The sequence below is a fragment of the Salvelinus namaycush genome, chromosome 34 (assembly GCF_016432855.1).
Source record: "Salvelinus namaycush isolate Seneca chromosome 34, SaNama_1.0, whole genome shotgun sequence".
In the NCBI taxonomy this organism is placed as follows: domain Eukaryota; kingdom Metazoa; phylum Chordata; class Actinopteri; order Salmoniformes; family Salmonidae; genus Salvelinus; species Salvelinus namaycush.
Window position 1 is genome coordinate 15,927,939 of NC_052340.1, and position 18,464 is coordinate 15,946,402.

General features: G+C 43.4%; 1 protein-coding gene across 2 annotated transcripts; it reads right to left on the bottom strand.

Moving 5' to 3' along the window:
* Positions 1 to 2,053: 2,053 nt before the first annotated feature.
* Positions 2,054 to 9,919, bottom strand: LOC120028296 (spartin-like). Of its 2 annotated transcripts, none has more exons than XM_038973493.1 (8): positions 9,795 to 9,919; positions 8,572 to 9,383; positions 7,846 to 8,043; positions 6,188 to 6,335; positions 5,881 to 6,075; positions 5,580 to 5,738; positions 5,155 to 5,245; positions 2,054 to 4,042 (listed from the first exon to the last, which is right to left on the bottom strand). In XM_038973493.1, the coding sequence occupies exons 2-8, from the start codon at positions 9,379 to 9,381 to the stop codon at positions 3,838 to 3,840; spliced, it is 1,806 nt and encodes a 601-aa protein (XP_038829421.1). In that variant the 5' UTR covers positions 9,382 to 9,383; positions 9,795 to 9,919; the 3' UTR covers positions 2,054 to 3,837. The 2 variants fall into 2 exon arrangements, with proteins under 2 accessions (XP_038829421.1, XP_038829422.1); XM_038973494.1 differs by having other exon boundaries at positions 2,054 to 4,612.
* Positions 9,920 to 18,464: the final 8,545 nt, after the last annotated feature.

Consider the following 18,464-nt stretch of genomic DNA (forward strand, 5'->3'; position numbering starts at 1 on the left):
TCAGGAGGTAGTGGTACAGGGAGACAGAGAGCTGTAATGTCTAACTCAGGAGGTAGTGGTACAGGGAGACAGAGAGCTGTAATGTCTAACTCAGGAGGTAGTGGTACAGGGAGACAGAGAGCTGTAATGTCTAACTCAGGAGGTAGTGGTACAGGGAGACAGAGAGCTGTAATGTCTAACTCAGGAGGTAATGGTGTAGGGAGACAGAGAGCTGTAATGTCTAACTCAGGAGGTAGTGGTACAGGGAGACAGAAAGCTGTAATGTCTAACTCAGGAGGTAGTGGTATAGGGAGACAGAGAGCTGTAATGTTGACTAACTCAGGAGGTAGTGGTATAGGGAGACAGAGAGCTGTAATGTTGTCTAACTCAGGAGGTAGTGGTATAGGGAGACAGAGAGCTGTAATGTTGTCTAACTCAGGAGGTAGTGGTATAGGGAGACAGAGAGCTGTAATGTTGACTAACTCAGGAGGTAGTGGTATAGGGAGACAGAGAGCTGTAATGTTGTCTAACTCAGAAGGTATGGTAGAGAAATTAATGTTAAATTCTCTGGCAACAGCTCTGGTGGACATTCCTGCAGTCAGCATGCCAATTGCACGCTCCCTCAAATATATACCCCCCCCCCCCAATATCGTGATATCCAATTGGTAGTTACAGTCTTGTCCCATCACTACAACTCATGTACGGACTCGGGAGAGGTGAAGGTCGAGAGCCGTGTGACTTCCGAAACACGACCCTGCCAGGCTGCACTGCTCGCTTAACCTGGAAGCCAGCTGCACCAATGTCTCAGAGGAAACAACAAATACAACTGGTGACATGAGTCAGTGACACTAGAGCGCGATGGGACAAGGACATCCCGGCTGGCCAAACACTCCCTTAACCCGGATGACGCTGGGCCAATTGTGCGCCGTCTCATGGGTCTCCCGGTAGCGGCCGGCTGTCACACAGCCTGGGATCGAACCTGGGTCTGTAGTGACACCTCTAGCACTGCAATGCAGTGCATTAAACCGCTGCGCCACTCAGGCCTGCTCCCTCAAAACTTGAGACATCTGTGGCATTGTGTTGTGTGACAAAACTGCACATTTTAGAGTGGCCTTTTATTATCCCCAGCACTCATGCACCTGTGTAATGATCATGCTGTTTAATCAGCTTCTTGATATGCCAGACCTGTTAGGTGGATGGATTATCTTGGCAAAAGAGAAATGTTCACTAACAGGGATGTAAACAAATGTGTGTACAAAATGTGAGAGAAATAAACTTTTTGTGAGTATAGAAAAATGCTGGGATCTTTTATTTCAGCTCATGAAACATGGGACCAACACTTTACATGTTGCATTTATATTTTTGGCTGCACTGGGCCTTTAAATTCTGTGAATCAAAAAATATCGAACTCTTGTCTCATTTGAAGAATGAATTCTGACTTGTATGTTTCGGTGAGAAGCTCAAATATGAGATTACAGCATCTATGGACCTTCTCAGTGATAAGTGATGGACCGATGGTGTGTGACATATGTAGCCTATAATTTTATTTTGAGCAGAAGGAAATTCGCTCTGCTCTTTATCAAGAACCCTTCAGAAGATACAGGGTGGCTTTCAGCGCTCCAACTCGCTCTAACTAGCCCTGTCTGTCTTGATCACAAATTGACAAATACACGCAACTCAAATGTCAATAATGAACAAAATATACTAGGTCTTAAACTTCAAATAATAGTACAGTGATATGGTATTGTGATTGAGGAGTAATACAGCCTAATAATAACAGTGGCCTCGTGACCTCGGCTTTCTACTCATTATTCCTTGTTAATAAAACAAACATGTATGCTTCCATTTGAAATTGCATAAACAATTAAAAGAAAACTTACTTTGAATGTGATTCAACTAATTCAAATGAGCTCCTTTGCATTCAGGATAAATCAAAACATTTGAAAATGATCCTATTTCACAACCTTGATTTGATTGCCAGGTAATTTGAGTGGAGTTTACGTGAAAATGCTCCATTATGTAGTAGACAGACAGACATGCTCTATCCAAACCAAGGAAACTAATGATATACAACTCATTCTTCAATAGCTTTTTATTACATATCAGATGTTTGGTTTATCGTCGGACCATGTGACTTTTTGATCACATAGGGCCACAGAAGCACAGAGCCATTATTTTGAAAATAAAAATGACAACCACTTTGTGAAAATGCTGATGTGTATTCAATGCCTGCATGATATTTCAAATTCACACCAGAAAGACAGTCTGCCCCCTGAAGGGGAAATATTACTGAAGACAATTCATATTGAATCAACATCAGCCCAAGGTCAATCATGAATGGTAGACAGCATTACAAGTTAAATACAGTATGTTGAGAACATAACATGTACAGCGACACTAATCTTAAACACACACTCCAAAACTTCCCACATACGTACAGATTGTGCCAAAACAGTTGATGTATTTATAGCTGTAATTTTGCCATAAACATTTCTTCCAAATGTCATAGTTAAAAAAATATATCCCCTTCTTTACATCACATGAAAAAAAAAGTATCCTTTCATAGAAAATTAATATCACAGCTTTAACAAGTACAACCAAGAGGAAAGTAGCGTGGGCTTGCTTGGTTAGAGTAGCATAGAGCATGTAGTAACTGGTTATTAAGGCATACTAAGCAAGCCATGGATCATTCTCAAACCAGTTCCAACACTCCACTGCTTCTACGTTTGGATTGACTCTTTCCTCTGCATTACAAAGTCATATGACAAGAGTATACCTTGTTCAATCTTATCCAGTACCCTCAACAGCTATACAACCTACAAGTATTCCTGTGCATGCTTGGATTCATCTTGTTTCACACATGAACATTATTTCATTGATTAAATGAACCCAAACATGTATTCTTATAGCACATAGTTAGCATGCTGCTGGGTCCCCCCCAGACTTTCAGATAAGGGATGCATATTTCCAGTAACTTCTTCAAAATTCCCAGGTTTTCCAGAAATCCTGTTACCGGAATTGTGCAACCTCACCTCAGATACACCTTCGCCTCCAGATATACTGAAATGTGGACAGTGTTACTACAGTTCTACTGCAGTAATACTACTACTGTTACTACAGTATTACTACAATAGGTCAACAGCAGTAGGTTTGTTATCAGTTTATATTTGTATCACATACGTGACTTATTCTATTCCAGTGTCTTGCACACAAATAATTTAGCAATAATACATCAGCCTACCTACACAATGTTCATCTTAGTTATTATTATATTAATGACATAATGTCATACCATTCATTATGAAGACTCAAGTACTTACAATTGTTATCAAACCCTGGTAAGATATCTATAGGCTATTAGTCAACTAGTACGCAAATATAAAATATTTATTGTAAATAATTTACATAGATATATTTCTTTATAGAAGAATACAAATTGTGTGTTAATTAAGGCTCTAAAGGAAAGAGAGGAGGACATGTGTGCATCCCAAATAGCACCTCATCCCCTTTGTGCACTATACATTGGGAATAGGGTGCCATTTGGGACACAAACCTAGCCTCTACCCTCTAGGCACTAGGGTAGATCTGAAAGAAAACGGACACGTTTAATCAATATGGTAGTACCTCAGCCTTTCCCTATGACAGACTAGGCAAGTAGAAGTTTTGCCGTTTTGCTCACACCTATCCAGTCCTCTCATATCTACACCAGTGCTCTGTGGGTAGAAGTAAGTGTCATGGGGCTAGGGGTTGACTGTGTCCCAAAACACACCCTTCTCTATATTTTGCTCTGGTCCAAAGTAGTGACTATTTAGGGAATAGGGAGCCATTTGGGACGTAAAACTTATTCCTGGATGGGGCCTATTTGTCCCGTTTCTCCACTTGTTTCTGGTTAGTGGTAGGGTCCTGTAGCTGGTAGTCCTGCAGAATGGCCACAGCCGTCTGTTTGCCAGTCTTCTTCACCGCAGCTTTGATACCCAGGTTGTCAATGTTGAAGGCGGTGACGCCCATGTTAATGGCTGAGTTCACAGCATGGTCTGTGGCCTGGCCGGCTGCCACCCCATACCTTATAATCAATCACACACAACCAACTAGTGAGAGGGGGAAGGCTGAGGGGGTGACACAGGGAGGGTTGGGGTGAGGGCAATTATAGGGAACAGCAAAGACAGCAACAACATGCAAGTAGGAATAAAGCCCCCACCCATGCAGAGCATGAATTCAACAGAATTATTCAAGTTGTCTGACTATTCAGTCATCTGTAAATATACAACTGATTATATTGTGGGGCTGATGATTGCACATATAACACACATAAATGCAATAAGTGCATCAATTCATACGATGATTATGAATTAGAAATAGTTATATTATTTTCAATGAAGTCAGGAAAAAGAATTGGTTAGTTAGAAACCAGAGAAAGCTTCATGATGAATTACAGGTGCATAGCCCAGTAGGATAGAAGAGTAGCCTGTTTAGAGAGTAGAGGTGAATCTAACAGCTGTACATTCAGACCATCCAGAAACAGAGGCTAAGCCTTGGCCATGCTGCTCGTTACTATTAGGGAGGGTTCATTCAAGAGAGAATACATGTCTTCTTGTCATTAGGTGGGTCTAAGATGTTTTGTAGACCCCTAAATCTGAAAAATAAGTGGAAGAGGGAAATGTACTGTAAGTGCTTGCTTGTTTTTGCTTATAAAACACGAGTGTTTAGCAAAACCTGGTCTAGAAAGCAAAGTAACAGACATACACGTCAGAGCTGGGTGGACAGGAGCAAATGTAAACAGTCAAGCAAGTAGTACTACCAATCACACATGGTGAATGAGCCAAGCACAGAACACATTTGGCAGGTAGCCTAGTGGTTAGAGCGTTGGGCCAGTAACCGAAAGGCCCAACCTGAGAAGGTGAAAAATTCTGTCGATATGTCCTTGAGCAAGGCACTTAACCCTAATTTACTCCAGGGGTGCCGTACTACTATGGCTGACCCTGTAAAAATAACACATTTCACTGCACCTATCTGGTGTGTGACAATACAACATATTTATTTATTTTGACATGTCTGCATCTCAAATGGCACCCTATTCCCTATATAGTGCATCGGGTGCCATTTGAGATGCACCCATGTTGATTGAGAAGAGCACAGACAACACATGTTGGTTGAAGTGTACAGAGAAAGACCTACTTATGCTTGACAGTGTTGACGGTTTCTGAGGCAACGGAGACGGTGATGTTCTTTGCTGCTACTTCCAAGCCAGTCCACATGGTAGCGAAGCCTTCAGGTAGAAACACAGGAACCACAACAATGACTAGACACTTGGTAGAATAGGGGGTACATCATCCATGTGAACCGTCCTTAAGGACAAGACAGACCAATAAGAACGTCGGCCATGCGTAGCAGGTGGACGTCCCATCACCTCTGACCACCAAACATCGGCAGTCATTATCTATTCATTTCTCGTCGATTCTACATTCTATGTTGAATCTCCACCGTTTGTTGACAGCCAGCAGGTGATCTACTGCGCACGGCCAACGTTCGTGTTGTTCTGTCTTGTCCTATACAATCACTAGCCTAGTGACTATAACAACCACAACAGTAACTATGTGTACCTTGAACTCCGCTGGCAGCCACCACCATGGCTCCATCGATGTTGGATCGTCCATCTTTGTCTTTCTTCATGGACTCCGGGACCAACTTGCTTCCATGTTTCTTCACATGGGGAGCCAGCTCCTTACCCACACACCCAGCCACCATACACACACCGTCCACTACAAACAACACACACCCTGTCATAATACAACATCCACTACTAACACAACTGCACACACAATACACCCATCCACATCCAATCAGACAGTCAACTCCTTCCAACACCTGAAGCAATCAGTCAGACACTCAGCTGCTTCTCACCCAGGAACTGGCTGACGCGGACAGCGCCCCCAGTGGCCTGTTTGGCTACATGCAATCCCTTGGAGACGGAGGGGCTGACATGGGCTGGCTTGTCCTCGGGGGTGATGTGCTCCCGCAGTTTCGACGCCCCCTTGTGGATGGCTATGCCAGTGAACTCAGCCCCCTTCACCAGGCCCCAGCTCAGCCACGATGCCCCTGGATGGAAAATACACAGTAGGTGTGAGTGAGTGATACACAGTATACAACTTTAACCCTAACCCCTACAGCCTCGGGTTAGGGTTGTAGGGGTTAGGGCCCTGGGTCTGACCTGTGAGGATGCCGCTGGCCACCTTCTCACTCCACTCTGGCAGGTTCTTCTCCTCCTCCTCTCCTGCTGCTGGGGCCTCTTCTTCCTTGAGGGGAGCGATGGACACCTTCTGGCTCAGGTTGATGCTGTCTGCTGCCTCATTTGGAGCCTGCAGCAGCAGGACTTGTATTAATATGGTGTTTTGCAACAGTGGTTTTATGACACCTGCTGGTGCATATGTACAGCATTGGCAGATTAAATCTGCTTCGTTGTCACGGTCCTCTCGGTTTTCTGTAACTTACCGCTGTTACAGGACTGGTTAGCCTAGCTGGAGCCTAGCAGACCCTGCCTCATAGTAACCTCCTGGTAACCTCAAGTGCCTTACCCTAACTCTCCTAGTAACCCCCTAGTAACCCCCTAGCGTAGCCTACTGCTACCCTAGGGTGCCTCCTCTCCCTCTATCCCCATCACAACGTCTCATTCTCCTCTAAACAAAGACATGGTCACCAGACACGTTTCAGATGTCCCCTTGCTTGAGGAAAACAGACAGAGGGGTAATGTTCTAAAACCATCATTGCTATTCTCGACAAGACACAACCTCCTAAATCTACATATATTCAATATGTGATCATGAAAAGCCTACTTGCTTATTGGATTCCATCCCAGAAGCAGCTGTCCATGTGACAGGTAGTTTATCAACAACATGCCCTCAGTTAGAGCCTGGCTGAATACTGTTGCTCGGAGACAAAAACCACAGTCTGACTCCATTACTGTAATGACTACGGCGGCTGTGTTGTGTTCTAGCCAGATAAGAGCATTAGCACACATTAATACTCTTCATCTGCCTGTTGTTCTAAATTTCCTAACTGCTGAGGTGTATTCAGGGAGCAAGCAGTGCAGGAGAGCCTTCAGTGTTGTATGCCAAATGGCACCCTATGTCCTACATAGAGCACTACTTTGGACCAGGTTCCATAGAGTTCTGGCCCAAGACCCGCAGGTGAAGTAGAGCGCCTTACAGCAGCAAGCAGACATTTTCACACCAGAATAGAGCAGCATTTACATCATCAGTAGTTCTGGAAAAACACCAGAAATATGGACCAATCAGAGTCATTATTGAGGCTAGAGAGAGCAGAATAGCTTATGTTTATCTAGTACTATACTAAATGGCACACTATTCTGTATGTTGTGCACTATTTTGACCAGGCTCTGGTCAACGGTAGGACACTATGAAGGAAATAGCGTTCCATTTTGGGCCAAATCCCTAATTTTAACCTTACATTCCACTGGGATCATTGGCAGGGATGTAAGAAAACAAAGAACAAAGCTTGGAAACTGTCACTCATCCTGAATCTGAACTGCTGATTAAGAATGGATGTAGGCAACCCTGTCATTATTTTAATCCAGGGTCCATAACCTTCTGCACAAGGACACTTGTCATGGTGTGGCATTGCTTTAGTACCTTTAACATCTTTCAATGACTCAAATACACCTGAAATTGACAAAAACATCTGCCAGAGAGATGCGTTTATTTTTCTATTACCATTCCTCGGGCCATTCAGCCGACCCCTAGACACCTTCATATGGGCCAGTCAGAGAGCAGGACCCTATGGGCCCTGGTCAAATGTAGTGCACTATATAGGGAATAGAATGACATTTGAGACACAGCCTCAGCAGCTCACCTGCACCCTGAGGTCTGTCATCTGGGACAGCAGGTCCTGGAACAGTTGTCTGTCTTCTTCAGGCAGTTCAGAGGACAGCACAACGCCCACGTAGGACCCCGGGGCGGACGCCATCATGTCCGGGAACATGAACACCCCTGTGTTACACAGCAGGACGGGGGAGTCAGTGGCCATCAGAGGGTACAGCCAATCACACACCTGGAATACATGAACAGTATAACCCATCAACAGTACAGCCAATCACACAGGACAGTATAGGGAGCTTATATGGAACGACAGTCTGTCTCTCTGCTGTAACACAGATCTCTGAACCTGACCCGATGGCCACTGGGGTTTTCCCACCATGACATCATAGAGAACTCCTGCCTGGGATTAGGGCCACTGAGTCACTAATCACATGATGCAGGACACAGATCATTATCTGGCTGCAGTGCTTCTGATAGCCTATCCCACACACACAGGAGCCCAACCCTATTCTAAACACCACACACACACACACACACACACAATGACAAGAGGGGGTTTATGAGCAGAGGCAGAGCAAACCATTGATGATGAAATTGTGTTAGAGTGCACAACAGATAGAGAGGTCAAGGAAACAGATTCCAAAAACCCTGTGATTTCATCATACACTGAATACAATAAGTGTTGACACTATATTAAGGGCACAGTAAAAGGCAACACGTAGACAGTGACTAGAATTCATCACCCCCCCATCCGTCTTACCTGCAGGAAGGCTGGGGGGCGGTTGGGCACTGTCTCTGACTGCTGGCTGGTGAACTTGACCATCCGCAGGTACCCTGGGTAGGAGGGAGCGCTGACCTGGCCGTCAGGTGTGACAAAGAATATCTGTACCCCGTGAGACAGGAAGAAGAGTTCCTCTCCATCCTCCCCCAGGCTCTGAGGAGAGGGGGACATGTGGCTGTAAAACTCCTCTCCTACCAGCGACATCTCTCCAGATTCTGTCCCGTAGGAGATAGTCAGGTGGCCATCAGCCGCCTGGGAGGAGTAGGCTGGGGGCAGCTCGCCAGGCACCACAGGCTGTCTAGTGGGAGAAATAGGCAGGGAGGGAGACAAAATGCCTCCCACAGCTCCAGCCTGGCAGTTAGTCATTGGTAGCTTGGGTGGGGATGGCCGCTCTGGTTTCTCCTTCTCCAGTTTGGGGTAAAGGTTAGAGTTAGATGCTGTCCCACGGACTCCATTAGAGGCATCTAGAGGTGGTGGGAGCTCAGGGTCTGGGCTGGTCTCTAGGACCGCCAATCGAGTGGTGATGTTGTTCAGAGTCTCCTGCATCTTGTGCTGCATCTGGCGGGCTGACTCCCAGGAGCACCCCACACACTCGTGCCCCTGTGAGGGCACACTGATGGCCCTGAGGAGGTGCTGGCGTCCCTGTCTGTACTGGGCCAGGGCCTGGGCCTTGTGGCCAGCTTCATCCTCGGTCAGGCCCCTGTTAATGCACTCAAAGGCCTTCTCATAGCCGTCTTTGATCACCTGCAGCCTGGCTCTGTCAAAGGCATCTTGATTGTCTTCCTCCATGTCTGTCAAGAAGACAAGAAAATACATACATTTTGACCTCGCTTGCAAAGGTTCAATGATACTAATTAATTATCAATAGCTAAATTCAAGGAAGCAATAGTTGAGAATCTTAACAGTTAACTATTTAGCTAGCTAGCATAGCTCGTTACGATAATTTTGCATAAGGAGGCTGGCAGGCAAAGGCAAACATTACCATTACTGTAACTACCTAGCTAGGTTTGTAACGACAAAACAGTACTGTACACCATGAGATATCAGGCAATACCATCTAGCTCCTCTGCTTGGATAGCAAGCAAGCAAATTAGTTAGTAAGTTGTGTGTACTTTACTCTTGGTGTGTCGCTAGCTATCATGAAAACAAACATAAACTTGAGCCATTTTGTCAATCAAAAGCCATCTAATCTGATACATTACCCACTAACGTTAGACGACAAACTCCTGTCCAGTGAATGACGCGATCGACGTCTGTCGTCTGTCTTTTTAGCTGTTGGAGCTGGATTTCAAGCTTTCCTGACAAGAGAAGGCTGTCAGTGTCATGCGCCTCCTTCTTCTTCTGTGGGTTTTATGGCGGACAACAACCCAAAAAGGTGTATTGTCGCCACCAACTGGACAGTTTGAAACCCACATTTTTATTTATATATATATATTTGTATCCATACGTAATAGTGAAACATAATTTAATCCATCGTATTAAAAAGAGTACATTGCCAAAACAAACAAAACTCCCACTTCTTCCTTCTTTTAGTTCTCCATATCTCCCTTATCAGGCTCTAGGACCTGAGAGGGTGGTACGGCTTGTGCCAATATTGCATAACTCTTTTGCTGAGAAATCTTTCAGCCCCAGGAACCGCCGCAATCACTATGATTTATATCTTCATGGACCTTCTCTCCACCTTGGCAGTGCCATTAATTACCATAACTATATAACTATTTAAATCTTGGTTCCAATAGTTTATATACTTTTTTAAGAGACTGTCAATTGGGTAGGCTCTCTGAAAGGGTTTGTATAGCTTACCTATCATATGAGTATCATTTTCTGATTCAAATAGGATTCCCTTAACCTCTAATTCCTCCCAAACCCGGATCCGGGAGCACCCCCATCAGTAAAAAAGCTGACTAGCATAGCCTAGCATAGCGTCACAAGTAAATACTAGCATCTAAATATCATTAAATCACAAGTCCAAGACACCAGATGAAAGATACACATCTTGTGAATCCAGCCATCATTTCTGATTTTTAAAATGTTTTACAGGGAAGACACAATATGTAAATCTATTAGCTAACCATGTTAGCAAAAGACACCACTTTTTTTACTCCACCAGTTTTTTACTCCATCAGTAGCTATCACAAATTCGACCAAATAAAGATATAAATAGCCACTAACCAAGAAACAACTTCATCAGATGACAGTCTGATAACATATTTATTGTATAGCATATGTTTTGTTAGAAAAATGTGCATATTTCAGGTATAAATCATAGTTTACCATTGCAGCCACCATCACAACTCTCACCAAAGCGACTAGAATAACTACAGAGAGCAACGTGAATTACCTAAATACTCATCATAAAACATTTCTGAAAAATACACAGCGTACAGCAAATGAAAGACACAGATCTTGTGAACATTGCTCTAATTTCCAATAGATTTCAGATCGAAGTTGCATCAATTTGAACATGTCTACATTGGTCAATCCAAAATTGCTTTTTAATTCTGTCATGGAAGTAATTTTATTTCTTATTACCAAGTCATTTACAGTTTCTATGCCTTTAGTATTCCATGTGGGCCAATTTATCATTGAATTCTGACAGCTACTTTACATTAGCGGCAGGGCTCCAAACAATCTTTTCCCAGTGCCAAGTAAGACAACTGAGATGGTAGCCTATGAGTCAAAAAGTAAGCTATTTCATCGAACATATCCAGGGAATGCATGATTGATATTTTGATGTGCAGGAATGATCAGAATGATTATCTTTGTGCATATTGGCCTAGGATATAAACTATTATTGACCATGGACCCGATTCCGCCCTGAGTTAACCGCGTGAATGGAACATAATTTCCTTTTTAATGCACTTTTCTCACTATGCATATTCTGACCTTGAACTTAAGCATGAGATGGAATAAATGAAGGTGTGGTTGAGGTGTGTCTACAGATATACCGTATTCTGACCTTGACTTCATTCCCTAATAATTCCACCACCTTCACGCGCAAGGAAACCATGAATAAGGTCTTGCGAACCTAGCGGTTCCATTTTTTCTGTTAGAAATAACACCATTCTCCATGCACTGTAATTTATAACTTAATAAAAGCTATTTATTGGAGCTATTGGTAAGAGCTAGATAAATGGGGTAGCCTAGTGGTTAGAGCGTTAAGCCAACAACCGAAAGGTTGCTAGATCGAATCCCCGAGCTAACAAGGTAAAAATCATTCATTTAGGTAACCCGCTGTTACCCGGTAGGCCGTCATTGTAAATAAGAAATTGTTCTTAATTAACTGACTTGCCTAGTTAAATAAAGATGAAATCCAACTGGATAAGTGAATTGTAAATGACAACAAATATTTCACATTATAATCACTGGAGACAAATCTTAAACATATAAACATATTTTTCCACAGTAAAGTTTATGAAATGCTGTGCCATTATGCAGAACCTAACTTGCAGGGATGGGCACTCTCAAATGTGTTTGATAAAAACCAACCAGCTAGACATTTTCAATCGTACCTTTTCAAAAGAGTTGCAGCTTCTTTGATGCTCTGTGGATAGGCCTGAGTAATCGATTATTCCATTCTTCCAGAAATCTTATTGTAAGATCCCACTCAAATGCCAGATGGATTAGTTGAGTTTTCCTCAGGTGTAGCGTGCTTCTTTTGTGCTGACTGAACACGTTTGTCAAAGTGGAAAATTTGTTCTTGAACGTAGCTGTGGACTCCCCAAAAGTCAGTCCATATTCCAGTGTTGCAGCCCGCGAATTGAATGTGAGACTGTGTTGCCCAGTGCAGTAAGCACAGTCAGGATAGCAGAGAGAGGCCCAGAGAATCATTGCAGGATATCAAGAGGGGTCCATTTGTCCTCATTGGAGCCACAGTGGGTTATTTCAGTCTGCAAAAACTGTAGAGTGACACTAAACACAGCTTCCACCAATTCTGTTTAGCTTAGATCCAGCAGTGCCTTCACCCTTTTCACATCTAAAAAGTTATGGATCTCTGGGTCAAGTGCAAACAGGGCCTCCACCAGTTGACTGTTGCGTTCGCTAAATCGTTCCGACATTTCACTATGACAACATCCAACGTGCCGAAGAACCGTCTTTTACACTCAGTCTCTTCTCTGTCCTGCTGGCCTACTGTACTGTCCACCACGTATTTCTGGAAATGTGTACGTACATAACGTCGTATTTGCTTGGAGCTGGTGGTGGTGCGTCAGTGCCATTGGGACTGCACTGTGCCCAAATGGCTTCGAGCTCGCTGCCACGCTTCAGCTTCTCAACGCACTCCAATGGAATGCGGACAACTTTGAATCCAGTGTAAAGATCTTTTGCTTTTGCCTGGAGTAATTTGTTAGGAGGATCGAGAAGAATGAGGATTTTGTGCACCATGGTGGCTGTAACCTTAAAGCCAGTGTCCGTCACCCCTGCAGTCTTGAGTCTTACTTCTGTGTTGTATGCACGCGTTTCCTGCTTCTTATGGAAACACAAAGGAGTCACACCTTACTGCCCAGGGGCTTTTCACAGCCCCCTTACACACACCGCAGCGCACCCTGTCCATTGTGCTGACACAGCGCTAGGGACATAAAACTACAACTGAGGGTGCTAAAGTTTGAACTGAGGGGGCTAAGCCCCATTTAGCCCCCTTGTGGAACCGGGCCAATATAGCCTACTATCGTACACTCTTCTCCCTATTATAATTATACAGTGGGGAGAACAAGTATTTGATACACTGCCGATTTTGCAGGTTTTCCTACTTACAAAGCATGTAGAGGTCTGTAATTTTTTATCATAGGTACACTTCAACTGTGAGAGACGGAATCTAAAACAAAAATCCAGAAAATCACATTGTATGATTTTTAAGTAATTCATTTGCATTTTATTGCATGACATAAGTATTTGATACATCAGAAAAGCAGAACTTAATATTTGGTACAGAAACCTTTGTTTGCAATTACAAAGATCATACGTTTCCTGTAGTTCTTGACCAGGTTTGCACACACTGCAGCAGGGATTTTGGCCCACTCCTCCATACAGACCTTCTCCAGATCCTTCAGGTTTCGGGGCTGTCGCTGGGCAATACGGACTTTCAGCTCCCTCCAAAGATTTTCTATTGGGTTCAGGTTTGGACCTTGAGATGCTTCTTGAGATGCTTCTCGCTCCTTAGTTGCCCTGGCTGTGTGTACAGTAATCTTCCAACATTGCCATGGGTTGAAGAACTGAATGTGGCAATTTTCAGAATTAATCAAACCACCATTTTCTTTTGTGCATAAAGGCTCTCCAACCCTGTTTTTTATGATTCATAAATAATTTTCTAACCCTAAATAATTTACAAGATCAGAGTATTTTTTAAATGTATTAATTGGTGCTGAAACGGAGACGAATATGCATATATTTAGATGTCTTTCTTTAATTGATCTCTAATATTCTGAACCCGTTCTCTCGATATATTCTATTGAGTCTGTCGACAAAATTCTAACTAAAAGGTACACCGTATTTAATGGAATGACTTAAGATAAATGTACTGAAACCCCTATTGAATGAAAACTTGACGAGAAAATCTGTTGGTCAGCAAGTGGGAGGGTTTTCAGCGGTTGAAGTACATTTATTCAGCGCGCACAAGGGAACCACGCCTGCAAAGCCCATTGTGCACCTTCATAAGGTAAGTCTAAATACCAACTACTGAGAAGTGCATAGGAAAGGCGTGCTTAAAACATTTGTAATTTTCTAAGTTGTAATGGGGCCCTTTCTGAGGAAGTGGGAACTCTAAACACTTAGCTATATTGCTAACTATAAATATGATCTTGTTACAAGATGTAGCATTAGGCATACTAGTAAAGTGGTGCGATGAACTCAATATTGACAGATGATAAATAAATTATATATTGACAGCCTGTGACTCTCCTCGCTGTAACTAACTAGTACAACAGTAGTTGCTTTGAAAATTGTATTTTTCCCGCAGTTGCATTTTGACAACTGTCGTATGCTTGTGCTTATCAGAATGCATCTCTCCCTCCTCCCTAAGCACAGGTGGGAGAGGGAGCGAGAGTGGCTCGCTCACAGAGCAGACTTTCATAGCAGTAATCAACATAATGCATAAGCTATTACTTTTGACCAAATAATGGTTTTAGAACAATCTACAGGAACATTAGTCAAATCACTTCGGTATAAGAGCAAAGCAATGTCGTTTTCGGTCATTTACGGTTTATCATTCCAGCTCTATTTGGGATACAACAAATGTAACCATAAAGGTGAAATAAAATGTAAAAATAAAAATGCATTATTGAAAAATTATTAATTATGAGAGGGGCCTGAGAGATGAGGGGGAGGGGCTTCTATTGCCCAGTTTGTAGGATGCGCATGGTTGCCTGGCTACCCAGACTCCTTGCTCCGCCAAACGCTACACCACTCGCTTTGGATGTTAGTTTCTTCCTCGCAATAAAACTGGATCTGAGCATCCCCCCTACTCTTCACCGAATGCGAACACATTTGGCGCCGTCTGATTGGTCCAGAAACCTATTGGTTGGGCCAGAGCCAGAACACATGTGGGTAAAACCAGAGAGGAAAAGGCGAAGCGAGTGGGTTTATACTCTGCCCAAAATCTCTCCAGGTTAAGCAGATCAATAATTATTAAGCAAACGAAGAGTTTTTGTATGGGGGGCAATGAGAGAGTGTCAAATTTAGTTTAAAGTTTCATGTTTTTTTTTGTCGTACGGGATATGCATGGTATACATCGTCCAACCAAATGCTTACTTGGAGGTCATTTTCTCGACAATGGAACAACAATAAGAAATAATAAAAGCTAAGTGTAACGGATGTGAAATGGCTAGCTAGTGTTGATATCACAAGTTTACTGGAGAACTGAGACGAAGTAGAGACTCTGGACAGGGTGGATATTCGTATAATAAAAAGCAGTTTTATTCAGAGGTAAAGATATCTGATACAAGCATGCATGGACTCGTTCATTCAGCTCGTAAGGAACCTGCAGACAGCCCAGATAACAGAATACATAGTGTTTATGGAAGTTCTGTGCCAGCCCTCTGTCCTTGGGTGTGTGTGTGGGTCTCTGTATCTGTTTATGAGTTTGTGAGAAACCCTGTTTCGAAAGAAGTTAGTTATAACAATGTAATAGCAATATGCTTGTGTTATTTTAAATGGTATTTATTACACTAGTTAGCGGTGGCGCGCGCTAATAGCGTTTCAATCGGTTACGTCACTCGCTTTGAGACCTTGAAGTAGTGGTTCCCCTTGCTCTGCAAGGGCCGCGACCTTTGTGGAGCGATGGGTACCACTACTTCAAGGTCTCAAAGCGAGTGACGTAACCGATTGAAACGCTATTAGCGCGCACCACCGCTAACTAGAATATGAAAATAAAGTAAATTGCTCAGTAGAATAGATTACATATTTTAGCATACGTGTAATACTGGAAGGCACAATTTACAGTTCAATATTTACACGTGTATTGGGGAAGGGGGGCAATCTATAAACTGAGGCTAAGGGTCTGGTAGAAGCAGTTGTGATATGTGTGTAGCCTGAATGTATATGTGTGTATGAGTGAGAACTGGTCAGTCCAGTTCAATAAAACATTTTAGTAGCTAGAAACTGTCTCTGAGCCTGTTGGTATCAGACCTCATGCTCCGATACCGTCTGCCCGATGGTTAGGGAGAGAACAGGTACCATAGATGTACAAGTAGATGTCCTGGATGGGTGGGAGCATGGTCCCTGTGATGTACTGGACCATCTTCACCGCCTGCTGGAGGGCCTTGCGGTCATGAACGGAGCAATTCCCATACCAGGCCGTGATGCAACCGGTCAGGACACTCGATGGTGCAGCCCAGGGGCGAAAATCTGATATCAACCTTGGAGGGGACAATTACATTAAATTTTCTCAGGAGCAATTCCTGAGGGGGACACCAAAAGTAGTGCTGTAACACAGCCTACGTTGTAATATGTTAAATGTATATTGAGGGACCATAATCACTACTACTGGATAATTGTTAGGTACAGTAGTTAACTGAAGGGTTGTCCCAACTTGTTTAAATCATTATAATACTACTACTAATAATAGTTATAGCAGTGTTCCTTATCAGTCCAGTATGTATGCAGGTATTCGTACTTACAACCAGCAATATCAAGAAAGGCCAGTAGGCAGCAATGGTACTGTACACTGTATGGGAGCAGTTTTCATAAATACAATGAACATGGTGTGATCTCATCGTAAAGAATCTCCATTGAGAACCATCACAAAGTTGGTCTCCGTATTGAATTGACCTTTTAATTTGACTTTGTGATACATTTATATAGTCATTAAATATGTGCACCTGGCTTGAGTCTACTACAATATCTTTACAAGAACAAAAAGCTTAAAATATGTACAGTTCTAAAAGCAAAATAACTACTTCAATGAAAAACCCAAATAATCAAACAAAATATCCTTCAGTCAGTGTCTCAACTCTTCAAGCTTTCTCATACAGTGCAAGGTAGCTTTCGTCATTTCTCTTTCCCCTAAGAGATGACCGCACACACTCGCCTGCATACCAGAGACAGTCTGAGTTTTCTTCTGCAGTGAAATGTTTAGACATTCAAGCTCTCCAAGAACAGCAGAGGCAAGTGTGAGGCCCAACACAGTCTTGCCTTTGCTGAAGTGCTCGAATAAGCCACTGGCAGTTGAAGCTGTCTTGGATGCAGTTTTTGCCATCTCCTCTAGGCTGCTGAGTACCCGCTCATACTGCCCTAGCACAGCTCTAATAGCAGTATTCCGCACAGTCCACCTTGTTGGACATAGGGGTTTCAGGGTGTTCAGATGTGTATCTTTGGACGTGGCAATTGATTCAAACATGCTCTTAAACTTTCCTGACTGGCCATAGAGGACACCTAACTGACGGACCCAAGAAAGGGAATCCCGGATCAGTGGGGAGGCTGAGCAGCCAGCCTGTGTAATCAGATTTACACAGTGTGCTCCACAATGGACATAGAGGGCTAATGGCTGCTGCCTCCTCACAATTGCCTGTGCACCAGTGTATTTTCCTGCCATGTTTGAGGCACCATCGTAACTCTGCCCACGTAAGCCAGACATGGGCAAATTGAGCCTCAACAACACTTCAGTTGCCACTTTCGCAATGCCCTCGCCTGTTGTCTCCGACACCCTGTATAGCCCAATAAACTCCTCGTGAGGGACAAGGTCATGGTCAACATAACGCAGACAGACACTCTCCTGTTCAGCACCAGAGACATCTTGAGTACCATCAACAATTAATGAAAATTGTACAATCGGAAGAGACCTAATCTCAGCTGCAATGCCTCGAATGACTGTATTGGCCATGATGTTCAGAATTTCATTCTGTGCTTTGGGGCCTGTGTACATTGTGGTACGCTCTGTTAACCACTTCAGTAAAATGGGATCATCCTCTTCTGCCCTGAGTTTCAAAAGCTGGTATAAATTCCCACTGTCATCCGTGTGGCCTCTAAAGGCTTGTCCCTGTCTTGCTACATGCCGCACCGAACTAACAATTTTCATCAAGCAATGCCTTGCGTCCTCCTGCTGTTTACCCCACGCGCTGGATAACTGGACACTGATTGGATTTAGCTGGTGTGCTGTTACAGTTACAAAGTGGCGGTGGGTTTGGCAGTTTTGATGTGCTGTGAATTTTTCAATGGCTTTTCTCCAGTTCCTAAATCCTGCACTAATGAAGGCAGCATCTGCTCTTTGGCCAAAAGATGGCTGGCTTGAAAACCCTTGGCTACAGTGAAAACACAACACTCCTTTTATTGATGGATTATAATGTAGCCAGGGGAAATCGCGAAACCATCTCTCTTGAAACGTCAACACTCTGTTGGCAAGAGTTTGCGGTTCTATAAATTGTGGGTGTGACTGATATGGT

Coding starts and splice junctions, on each gene's coding strand:
- LOC120028296 (XM_038973493.1), bottom strand. CDS start 9,381: ATGGAGGAAGACAATCAAGATGCCTTTGACAGAGCCAGGCTGCAGGTG. Junction 6,336..7,845: donor TGACAGACCTCAGGGTGCAG/GTGAGCTGCTGA, acceptor CTGCTGCTGCAG/GCTCCAAATGAGGCAGCAGA. Junction 4,043..5,154: donor GTCAACACTGTCAAGCATAA/GTAGGTCTTTCT, acceptor ATTGATTATAAG/GTATGGGGTGGCAGCCGGCC.